At 39.9% G+C, this 13,233-nt stretch overlaps 1 protein-coding gene across 1 annotated transcript; it reads right to left on the reverse strand.

The window, feature by feature from the left end:
• Window positions 1-9,253: 9,253 nt before the first annotated feature.
• On the reverse strand, window positions 9,254-11,383 carry nrsn1l (neurensin 1-like). The gene is made up of 3 exons (XM_041053935.1): window positions 11,309-11,383; window positions 10,679-10,831; window positions 9,254-9,667 (listed from the first exon to the last, which is right to left on the reverse strand). Exons 1-3 carry the CDS (start codon window positions 11,366-11,368, stop codon window positions 9,254-9,256), a joined length of 627 nt encoding a protein of 208 aa, XP_040909869.1. The 5' UTR covers window positions 11,369-11,383.
• Between the last annotated feature and the right edge of the window lie 1,850 nt (window positions 11,384-13,233).

Raw genomic sequence — 13,233 nt, forward strand, 5'->3', positions numbered from 1 at the left:
GATGACAAATGTTCTAAATGGAGATGGCACTGTAGGCCTGTGTACACTTTGGGAAGAGCTGTTAAATGATCATACCTGTGATTCTTATTGTTTCAACCCATTTACTGCAAATCATGAATCCTTTACATTACTGCTGACTATGTTGAAAAGCAGGCATGAGTGTCTGGTGGCTTTAAAGGTTATGAACTCACAAAAAAACTGATGTGGTCCTTTAATGTCTCTGTTATTGTGAACAAATCCCACTAGAAAGACCTTTCCCCTGTGTGTCACACCCTCCCCAAACTTCATTGGTTCTTACTCGAGACGTAAATCTTTAAAAACAGTTCACAAATTTATACTTTCATTAAAAAAAATAGTAAAATATAGAATATCAGCAGCCATATTATGCTAAGTTTTCATTAATAGACTGCGTTTTGTGTCCCTGGTGTTGAATTCATTTGAGAGTTTGGGAAATACATCACGTTGTTTTACAAACCAGGGTTTCCTCCATTTCAATAAAGGACAAGCTTTTTGGTCCATTTAACACAGCCTATAGACCACTCTGCTTGCTGTTAGGAGGTATAATGCTCAAATTGGCGTTCCTGGTAACAGAATCAAACTGAATGTGCTATGATATGGGTGACTAAAGAAACAAAAAGCTTTTCTTTGTTCATATTTCTTGTTTTTATTGGCAGCTCTTTGCATCATGCTGTCTTATATTAAGGTTCTTTATCTTTTTTTTTTGGGGGGGGGGGGGGGGGGGGGGCATCACCGTGAAAGTCCCATATCTTTGAATATTTTAACAAGTATGCAGGTTTTGTAAAGCTGATTAGAAAGCGGATGCAGGTCTAATTTATCATATCCAGTTAACAGATTCATATTCCCATCCCGGTGCCAAATGGACAGGTTGTCATTTTGCCTGCAGCAGGCTGTCAGTGGGACTGAGGCCTGTGTGTGGTTGAATATGTTAGTGTGTGAGCGTCCATCCTGCCTTCATCATCAGTCCTTTTCACTGTAGCCATAATTACCACTGTCTGAGGGTAACCAACAGTGGCGGATCTCATTATGCCATGATATGGGTCGCGTCTGCATATACAGGCACACATACACTGCTTATTTACATATGAATGTATCCAGTTTTGCACACACACCCACATGCAGGCACACACTCATCCATCCACCCACCCACACACACAAACACAGCATTTACATATAAAAGCGTTAATGTGCAACACACACATTACATAGTACACACACACAGCAGCCTATTCATACATGCACCTCACACATATGGGCTACTCATAAATTTAGACACTTCCGTCAGAAGGCCCTCGCCAGCCGACAGGGATATGAACCCAATATAGCATCCCAGAGATAAGCCAGTGACTCTGGAAGCAGAACTAATATTATTTGCACGGTGTCGAACGTTTATCTGGCGCCGCCTGCAAAGTGATGGTTCGGTGTCACTTTTGTTTAATAATGATGTGCCAATAGTAATATGCCTGCTGGCTGGAAACCTATTACAGTTCAAAAGATTATCCAAATACAATCTAATTTGGAATATTGCATTTTGACAGCCTGTGACTGGAGGAGGTGGGATGGTAATGCGATATTTTCTTTCCTTTTTAAAAATTCCAATTAACATTTTTAATGCTCAACAAACCAATGGTGACTGCAAATATGCAGAGGTGTTTGACTGTGCCAAATCTCCTGATGGGTTTCAGACAAAGAAGAGGGAAAAATAACTTGCACAATGCAAACTTTTGATTAGGTGAGTGCCGTCTTTGGGCTCTCCTGTCAGTTGACTTTAAATTGACATTGTAGAAAAAAAGATTATCTTTAAATATACTGTAGGAGAGGAAACGCTGTCAAACAGCTATGCGCCATATAAACACAAAAATCCTTATTTTACATTCGTCACTCTTATCAGGGTTGACAGAGATGCCTTCTGTTGTCACACTAAGTGGGCTAATCTTACATACTACCCACTTTAATATCTCATAGATTTACATTCACAGGCTGTAATTTAGCAGTACGCAAATACTGCTCATCGAGATTCACTGTTATGTCTTGTAAGTCTAAATAAAAATGAGAACACTGGTTTGGAGTAACGGAAGTCGACATTTACTGCAGGCCTCCTCTTATTACACCTCACATTTTTCTTAAGACATAATAATAACCCCAAATACTACTTACCATTTTATTAAGATCTGTCTTTGCATACCTGCAGCCTTGAATTTAGCTACCTTATTATCACCTTCCTCTCATAAATACTTAACAAAGACAGATCAACACAGCAGATAAAATCGTTGGAAAAAAAGGAAAGACTTTTGCTAGTTATTAAAATTAAGTTATTAAAACTGGAATTAAAATCCACCTCAGATCATCTACATTGTTATATATCATCAATATCTCATGTTTAATGCATTCCTGGAGTTATTTTGTGATGAAGTGTTTTAATTTACTTTTTTTTTTTTTTTTTTTTTGCTCATACTCACTTCCCCTCAACTTATCTCATCTACAGTACTTCTCCTTCAGTCACTTATTTCTTGCTTTTTCGTGAATGACTTTTGACAACCAGAGCAGGAGCAGTGAGTTGTTGCTTCAATCACAGTGGGTGTATGCGCGTGTTAATATCACTACAATAGAAATATAAGGCTTCATCCGACTTCTGCCATCACTGCTCCGGCCATGACTCCTGTTCCGTTTTCCCTTGTGTTTCCCTGTGTTTCCTGTGTCCTTTGTGTCTCCACCCCCCTTTCTGGGTGTGTGTGTGTGACCTCCACATGTATAAGAACCCTGACTCTGACCCACCCATGGCCTGATTGTTCCACCATCCTCTGCGGTCGTCACTCTCTTGGTCTTTCCTATATCTTGTATACTTAAGTTATTTCCCGTGTCACCTCATGCTTGTTACCTGTGTTCAGGATTCCCCACACCCTCTTCCCCATTTCGTCTCCTCGTCCATCCCCCCACGCCACTTCAGCCTGCCAACCGACTTCCACACTCATTTACCTGCCCGCCCTCTGCCTCCGCCAGCACCTAGTGTTTTAGCATGTCGCTAGCATGGCTAAAAATCACTTGAAACCACTTCATTAAACATTTTAAACCTTTCATGTTCAAACACTGTCTTGTTTACTTTCATTAAGGGAACTTAATTACCTTACAACAAGAGCAGCGACACTTTGAGAACAACCACTATTATGATCAGGGTGAACTAAACACTGCTCAGTGTAACAGAACGTAGGCTGAGAAATAATCACCATTAATTTACTCTAAATGAAGTTGATATTTTGCATTGATTTGGTAGGGTTTCTTAATGAGGGTCAGCTTAATGTTAATTTACTCTATGAACGAGTTCAGTAAGAGTTATGTTATCACCGATGTCATCTTCTCACTTTCTTTAAACAAGCTTTTCACTCTACATTTGTGAATAAGGAGTCTGATTGGAAGCTACATCTTTTTGATGTGGGAGGCTGTGCTCTTGTAATGAGACTTTTGCCAGGGCTCTGATCTGCCCACCAGATCTTGTTTCATCTTCAAAGCCTCTAACATCAGCTAAGCAAAGGTTGAGTGGCTGTGGGATGTAGAGAACTTCATCTTGAATGTGCAGAAAGTACAGCTGAGGGCTGATACTGTCTAAAGTATTGGACTGCAATGCAAAAGACCAAAACTGGAAGGACTTTTACAGTAAAATTCTACTTTAATATTTCCTAAATGACAAGACTTTCTCCATAGTACTGTGCATACTGTTAACTCGCCTCATACACAGTGTACAGTATGTGGCCTGCAGCTGAATATTTCATGGTGATGGACTGTACAGTATATTGTGCTGCTCTGATAAGAATTTGGCCATTGCAAATGCTTAGATTGAGTTGCGGTTGCGGAGGGAAATAACATCTCTTCATGTCGAGATGTGTGAAACATCGGCGTGGTCAACCATAACCATTTCTCGAATTTTGATGAGTTCGTTGACAGTGTGAATGCCTGCTGCCGCTTCACTTGTAATGGAGCTATGTGCATGTTTAGTTTGTATAGAGGAAAAATATTAATTTCAGCACAAGGGCATGTAATGACAAATGCAAATGATAGTGTGACTCTCTTTGCCTGTCTTCTCTTGCTTGAGCCATATTCCTGTCCAACTTTTACGTTCTTCACAATGGTCACCTGTCTGACAATGGCAGTTAAAGAAAAAAAATGTACATCTTTATTAAATCCACTGGTGACATTTCAGTATTCTGCTTTTGCGTTTTTGCTCTGTCACACTTAAAGTCAAAGGTCTGAGACCATTTATTGGACCAAATGTCGATCATAACTCCTTGGCTGCCCCCCAAATGAATCCAAGCTGTGCAAAATTCTGAAGAGCACATTAAATTCCCCCAAGAGGTACACTGAACACACATGAGCAGATACAAATCACTGCGATATTGGAGACACATAAATGCGCAAGGCAACAGATGCCATTCTAAGTATGGTAATAAGAAACTAGAAGAGGAGGAGGAGGAGGAGAAGGGTGGGTGATGGAGTGAGAATTCAGCAGAGGAGGTAGCGGCAGTGAAAAGCAGGTAGAAGCAGGCAGTATAAACAGAAACAGCAGCAGCGGTATGATTGACTGTCAGATGACAAACATTACCTCACTGGCTTGTGAGAATGTGATTAGTGATTGTATGAATCTGCCTGAATTAACTTCATGTTTTGTTTGTGTAGCACAGCAACCGGGAACAATCTGGTGTATGATTTCTGAATGCAGTTCAACTTAAATGAAAACAGTGCACAGGAGTGTGCACGGAACGTTGTGATTGGTTGATAATTGTAAAGTATCTATGCAAATATTTCAGTATTTAGAAGTGCCTTTCATTACATTTGAACAGTATTTCTGTGTGTGACACTGTCCTATAAACAGCACGTTTACAAAATTATCTGATTTTACTTACAGATTTTTGGCCATGTCTGTGATCATAAACACACCCATTACTTGGAAGATGACATTGTTTTTATGGCCAGTGTTGTCCTGCCAACAGCCCCATCTAATACAATGACACTTCTCCATTTTGTGAATGACTCGACCTGCTGATTTGTAGCCATGTCAGCAATGAGGCTGTAGGGATGGCAACCACCACTTTGGTGGAAACTAAAATATTTCACCTACTTCTGTCTTCTGCTATCAGCCTCCATCAAGGCTATAAATTGTGTCACATCATCTGCACTGTCATCTGTTGAAATAGGAACTAAGCATCATCAGACAACAAATCAAGCCAATACAGCTGTTGTTTCCAATGTTTTCTCCTTAAAAACTCCTTTAAAAAACTGCATTCAGTATCTTACTGCAGTCTTCTTTTTTTCAGTCACGTCCCTCTTACGAAGATCTTAATCAAGCTTTCCTGCTAAAATAATGATTAAATTAAAAATCATGAAAATATGGACCATGCAAATGCTTTATTTTTTTTGCAGATGACTGGCAATAGACATGTTTTTGTGCCCAACCCCACACACAAGCTGAGACACACTCCAGCTTTCTATCTGTTTTCCACAGCAGATGAGATGTTACTGTATCATATCAGTGCAGAAGACTCTCAGGCACACACACACACACATTGACACACACTCACACTGGGATGGATGGGTCTGCCAATCAGCCGAGCAGACTGCAGCCCAATCCTCGGCTGTGTGGTTCTCTCCCACAACAGTGTGACTCACACTCCGAGCTTTGCAGTCAGTGGAGCGTATCAGCCTCCATCTTCACAGGAAACACTGCCACCGCTTCCACTTTTCTATCTCATTATACACTTACATACACTTGCTAATAAACCCAGCATGCTCAAATCAGCCATGCAAACATGCGCTCAGAGTGTGCGAGGAGCATGTTGACAACAAGGAAAATAGTTCCTGTGATGGCACTGATGGTAGCTCATATGCGAGCATGATGTGTTAATGATTTTACCACAGGAGAAAAGGAGAGAGAGAGAGAGAGAACTTCAAACATGATGTATACAAAAATTCCCTGCAGTTTTGTTTTCAATTATTATTAAGGGTGACCTTTAATTGTTATGATTTATGATACAAAGGGAATTTTTTGCTACAGTTGTCAAGGGATCCTTCATCATAACCAGGCTTGAAAACAACCAAAATGTAATATTTTATAAAAGGTCACAATCAGATTGAATCAGTCCAGCAACAGTGTACTTTAAAAGTATTGGAACAAACACAGAGAGAAGGAAAAGCAAAGCCAAATGTGCTGCAAAACAAATATGATTCTCAGCACAAGTTGTGACCTAGAATATGTGCCCTTGTGTGTGTGTGTGTGTCTGTGTGTGTGTCTGTGTGTCTGTGTGTGTGTGTGTGTGTGTGTGCGCGTGCGTGCATGTACGTACTGTTTCGATTAGTGAACGTTAGGTGTCCCTCCTGTTAGTGTGTGACTTGGGAGACAAGATGAAATGAGTCACACTCACAGCTGTGACTCATCTCACCAAAGTAACACGATGTACTCATACAGACATAAATACAACTCTCTCTCTCTCTCTCTCTCTCTCTCTCTCTCTCTCTCTCTCTCTTTTTCTTTCTCTCTCTATCACACACACACACACTCGTGCACATGCCCACAGCTACACTCTGCATTTCACAGTGAAATTACATTTTGTGCTGCACGTGTTGTACTAACTTTTGAAATAAATGTGCTGTACTCCTGTTGACTATGTTGCTCAAGGTTATTCTTTCCGAGCAAAACACCGGCAATTGTTGTTAACTGTTTAATTTTCTGTGTCACTGATTGTTCTGTGTGCAGTTTAATTTCAATATCAAGTTTTATATTTGCTTGTTCCTAAAGACTATTTTTTACTACTTCTATTAGGTAGATAAGGGTTATACTGCAGATTCTACAAAAATATTCACTGAAGGTCCACTTTCTGACTAAAAAAAAAAAAACTTTCAATTGTTCATAAGTTTTCATCAGTGAATGGAGTTGTTCGGTTGTCATGGGAATAGCTCAGTAAAATATAATTATCTGTAAATGTCTGAGTATCTATTGGATGGATCACCATGAAATTTGGTGCAGACATTCATGCCTCCCTCTGGATAAATTGTAATAACTTTGGTGCCTCCTTAACTTTTCATCTACTGTAGCTCCATCATCAGGTCAAAATTTTAATTAGTCCCATACTTTTATGACCAAATACCTGTAAAACTGATGGCTGGGTTAGACTAGAAAAGAAAACTAGTTCTTTGGCGTGATGTCCTTACGATGTTGAAAAAAACATTGTTCCCAGTTGGTCACACTGGAAGGTATTATTGATAGTAATAGCTATCCATCATAGAGAGGGGTGAGAACTGATATCGATGGGGATAGTGATTATAGAAATTGTCAGACACAGCACGTCCAATCTGATGTCGAAAAGGTGTGGGGGGAGCTAATAGGCTAAAGTAAACCATGGTAAACATTACACCACCTAAAAACGTTTATGTTAACATTGCCACTGTATGTGATCCCATTGCAAGATGGACTCTAGTTCCCCCTGTGGAGGAATGCAGACTGTCTGTACATGTCTAATGCTACAAGCCTGGTGAAGAGAAAACAGTGGTAAAGTGGTGGATGCTACGCGTTTATTTAAATAATTTGAATATAGCAATTAAAGACAAATCTGTTCACATAAGTGGTTCTTGCCTGAGGCCTACTGTGTGGGTTGAACAGGATTTATATTCCTTCCAAACTGTGTGTCGGATACTTGAACAGCGTCGGACCCAACACACCTTTCTGACTGATGAGTGGTTTGCACCTGACCATTTCTGTAATTTACAGAAACAGACAATCAAACATTCAAACCCATTTCACTCTGTGAATGGCCAGCTGTGTGGAGGTCGCTTCATTCGAAGCGACACAAATATTTGTGGCTAAAACAAGCTAAAAGCTTGCATCGAGCTTGTGTGCTTTCCTTTGTGGGGTCAGCACTGCATCCAACACTTTGACATGACAAGAGCCATTTAGATTGAAACGATCACTTACTGCAGGTTTAAAATATAATACATAACCTTTAAGCTCTAACAGGCTGATCAAATGAAACCACAGATTTTAAATGTTAGGTATGCAGATCACAAGTTTATTATGGTAATTTAATAACAATGAAACACCAATAACATCCAGTGAAATCAGTGCACTTAAGTCAGGACATCATAGTCATTCTATTTTTTTTTTTGTACTTTTTTTTTTAAATACCTTGTACTCTCTGATATTCAAACTAATTTGACTAAACTGGAGGACGCAATCAAACAGGTGGCCTCTGAGGTGCCAGTGCAAATTCCTCTCACCTCGGCGCTTCACCACTTACTCGCCACTACTGCGTATGCTTGTAAACAAAAAATCTGATTGGTGTGAAAATAAAGAGAGGGGATATGAGGAACCAATCAGAAAAGACCCTTTGTTCAGAGTTGAAAATAGAGCACTTGAAGCCCAACTGTTGCCTGGAGACACGGATTGCAGGCAATTACAGAGCCAGATTACAGTGGGGAGAAAATAGGTGATATTGTCAATGAAGCACGAATTTGTGTGTGTGGGTGAGCGGGTGAGTGCAAGTGCATGTGACTGTACATGTGTTCAACACAGTGGGCTGAGCATTAGTGTAGACATGTGAAAATGTAGATACAGAATTGTTAATGATCGTTTTCATCTGTAACCTCTCCTGCATGCGAGCACCTTTCTGAATGTCCTGTGTGTACATACATGTGTGAATGGTAATGTAGGTATTCGATGTGACTCATGCAACATATCTAACTACTTGGAAAGCTGATACTATTACTATTTAAAAAAATAACTGATAAAAATATTGATCAAAAAATACAACAAATGCTATCAAGTAGGGGGTAAAAATATAATTTTCTACCATTGGTCTGTAGGATCCTGCTCTCTTTGAGTGCTGGGGTGGACGTTATACAATGTATTTTTAAAATATAAGACTAGTGCACTGCACAAACACAGTTTGTGGCCAGCAGCTATATCCCTATTGTGTAGTACGAGGTGTGTAAAGGAGCCACAAGGTCTCTGGTTGAGGTCTTGGGGCCTTGTATATATGTTTAATTTAGATTTATTATTAAAAGCCTGACAGGTGTTTAAAGTACCTTGTCTACATCTTACCTAATATTCAGGTCACAAAACAACCTGCTTTTGCTTGCAAAAATGACACATTTTCCTTCAAAAACAGATCAAAAACAAACAATAAGATTTTGTAAATGCGGCCCCTGGACTACAACAAAAGCCAGTACACCATGTGGCTCAGCAGGGATCTTTTTAAGAAGTGGGCTGCACATTTTCCACTTTCGACAGTGTGACTGGTATCTTCCCCTCTTCAATACCTGGCGGCTTAGTGACCACATCTCCCAGATCCCTAAATCCCCTCCACTTAGACCTTAACTCTCCTCTCTGTTCCCTTTCCCCTGGTCTGTGGAACAGCCTCTCTTTCAAGTTGGCCCTGGGGAGGATCCAAATGACAACCCCCATCGCCGCCAGGGCTGAGCCGAGGCAGGAGAGCCCGATTCCGGCCGCAGCACTGAGGTGCAGCCCCCGGTTGAAGCTGATGGCCTGGGTGTCCACGAAGAACAGGTCACCCTCTCCGAAAGACTCAATTTTATGGGGAGTGGAGTAACCGACTGACAGGCTGGCAATGCCTGCAGTCAGGATCAGGAGACCCAGGGCCAAGGACACCTGGAGGGAGAAGAGAAAAACCTGAAGCTGTAATTTGTGTAGTCTTGATCTTTTTTTCTCTTGGTGGCACTCTTTGCTCAGTGCTCTTCCCTTCTTGTTAGGAAAGGTCATTTTGTTGTTTGTGATGCAGAAAATTCCAAATTGCCAAACGGGCAGGGGGCTTGCATGTAATCCTTCACCTTTACAAATACCACTACACCACTGCCTGTAGTTCATCATGCAGAGGCAATGGTTTAAAATGCACTGTATGCATTATAATACATGACTATATCAGAGGGAGATTTTTTTATTACAGTGGTGAAGCTCATCACTGGCAAGGAAAAACAATCCACAGGTGACAGCATGTGTTACAGACATGGCACATCTCTGTCTGCAGCCCATATCTCTGGTCTAGACAAAAGATATGTCAAACCAGCAGACCTTAGACAGGACAGGACACAAAATACTTGGTGTTCCTGACATTCAGAGAATTGCTTGGTAATAGGAAACATAGACAGAGTGACATAAAGAAATCTACAGTTATGACACATCAACCACTGACTTCATCATATCAATGAACAGTTTAATACTAAAGAGGATGATTTAACTTTCTCTGAACAGTGAGACTATGACCTTGTGTCTCCCCAGGGAATTATTCTTTCATGTAATATATATCATTTCCTTTCTACCTGTAGGATTTCTCATGGGACACAACAAACACCAGTTGTGGGCCGAATCACTGTTGTGTTACATCAATCAGTAACTGAAATGAATTTAAATGAAATATCAGAGTAGGACTGATTAAGAGAAGCACACAATATGTCTTGCTACCAATCATTTTTAATGATTTGTTTACCATCATGTTCCCATTTTAAGCTTTGTTAATGATTTTGTCCTATTAAATACCTGTTTTCAAATTAAATAGCTTACCGTTTCAGTATGGCTTGATGAGAACAACTAATTTGATAAACTTCTCAAAAGATTGTCAGTGAAGTTACTGAATGAAATATAAAGACAGTGTAGTAGCTCTACCTTCCAGACGGCTGAGTTCCACCACATGGCTGACCTCTGGCTCTGGACGAACCCCCGATCCTCTGGGTCTCTCTCCCACATGGAGGACGAGCACTCCTCGTAGAAGTGGTGCAGATAGGAACGAACCCCAAACTGAAGACAGCTAGAACCCGCCTGGAGGGATGTTTGGCACAAAGGGGACCAAATTACATGGGAGAACTATAGTCCTTGATGATTACATCTGCCTTGAACAGCCTTTCTTTCACTTCTCAAAAAAGTATAGTTAACACTCTATATAAACTCTGTGATTAAAAGGGGCAAACTACACTTGGAAAACTGTATTTTTAACTCACCATGTACCTTTCTGATAAATATGAAGAAAGAGAGAAGGCTCCTTTGTTATAGGGTAAGTTTGGGGTATGTTGGCTGTAAAATGAAGCAGCCGCAGTACAGTGTAGTATCCACGTATTATTTTAATGGTACCCTGTATGTACAAAACATTTACTCTGTAATTTGTGAGCTCTTATCTAAAAGGATTACCAGAATATATTAAGTGTCCTCTCTACATCTGCCTATGGTTGATCAAACATTTGTTGTAGGTGTAATAAAATCAAATAAAACTGATCAGCACCCAGAGAAGCTGACGCTCACCTCACTCCCGGAGGATTCTCCTCCTGAGCCAGAGACACAGGCCTCAGAGCACAACGCCATCACACCTCACGCACCTTGTACACCTGCTGTAAAGATCCACGTATATAGTGAGTAATATTCAAAGTCCTGAGGAGATTGATATGTATACATGTCAGCTGCTTGCCTGTTATAACACAAACACTGTTTATCTGCTGAATATGGATCTCCCTCAATAAAAGCCTCCCTCCCTCCCTTCAGAGAGCTGTCATAAATCTGGGCCCGTGTCGTCAGGTTGCCCCAGTTATTGTTGCTGCATGTGAACGATTGACGGCTACTGTGGCCCTGAGGTAGCTCTATTACCACCCACGGATGAATCACACATATGCAAGTGCGTGCACACTCTATTCTTCCTCGTATGCACACATGTCCCTCTGTTGTTATTCTCCTGAGGTGGTTTGATTGATTTCTTTCATTCTTTGCCTTCAAACGGTTTCTCGGAGCGGCCACACACGCCTGATGTCAGTCTGTACCATACAGTAACTTTAACCTGACTGCAGTTTGAAACATAATCCTGAAAACTAAATCAGTAATCACACTCTGCTCTGGTAATGTTAGGTTTTTGCTCTCCTCCATTGCCAAAATCTTGAACTTGAACAACACAGAAATGCAAGAAAGTAAACATCTCACCTCAATGACAAGAACGAGTTGAAGAAAGATCATTCAAGCAGATAAATAGAATATCTGGACTTTAATTTTAACTGCCCATCACAGATTAGCCCTAAATTACCTGCTGCAGCCTGTGCTTTTACCTTACTGCACAGAGCTTTTAGAAACAGCATTTACAAATTATCACATGATCCTCTAAACAGAATACATCAACTAAAAGCTTAATTTTTATTGTATCGACATCCCATTTATTTTTCTCTTTGTTATTTTTTTCTCTGTAAGGGAAATGATCTGACCTTTCTGGTTTTATTCCTGGTGAATGTTTAATCAGAGGTCTGAATTCACAAGACAATGACGTACGGAAGACAAAAGTTCTAAAAACATAACATATAAACATAACTTTGGTGGAAAACTTCACGTGACTTTATTTCCAGTCATGCATCGTGATTAGGGTCTCCGACAGTGGAGAGTACTAAGTACATTTACTGAAGTACTGTAATTAATAAAACTTTTAGGTCTTTGGACATTATTTGAGTATTTATGCTTCTTTATACTGTTACCCCACTACAGTTCAGAGGTAAATACTATACTTTTTACTCAACTAAATTTATTTTGCAGTGATGCTATCAGGCTCTTATTAAATGTGATACATCGCTACAACACGGTTATGTTAAAATCAGCTTTATTCTAAAGGAACTAAAGGAGGAACCAAATACTTCTCCCACCACTGAGTGATTCAGTGTGTTATATTTAGTTCTTATGGGGAATTAAGTAGCATGGTTATGGTACTAATATCAATGTAAATTCTTCTAACTTGATATGAAATGTTTTCTGTATTTTGTTTTCATGATCATAAAACATATTCAGTGGTGGGAAGTAAAGTACATTTACTCAAGTATTGTACTTAAGTACTATTTTGAGGTATTTGTACTTCCACTAGTATTTCCATTGTATGTCACTATATAATTCTACTCCACTACTTTTCAGGGGGATATGTAGTAGTTTTTACTCCATGGTGACTCATATATGGTGACTCACTGTATACTACTTTGACATTATGATGAATTAAGCTCTAAACTATGAAAGCCAAACTCACTGGTCTCACTAATATGACATTTTTTTCATAAGGCTTTATATTGATTCCTGGATTTTGTTTCAATGAGAGTAAAATATATCAAACTTAGTATGAGGTTTGGTCCTAATCCTTATCAGTTCATGCTGATTGTTCAGTCCTCTAAAAGCTGTTTATCCAGAGCGCTGTCCATGGTGCTGGCAAGTTT

This window comes from Toxotes jaculatrix, chromosome 13 (genome assembly GCF_017976425.1).
Source record: "Toxotes jaculatrix isolate fToxJac2 chromosome 13, fToxJac2.pri, whole genome shotgun sequence".
Lineage (NCBI taxonomy): Eukaryota > Metazoa > Chordata > Actinopteri > Toxotidae > Toxotes > Toxotes jaculatrix.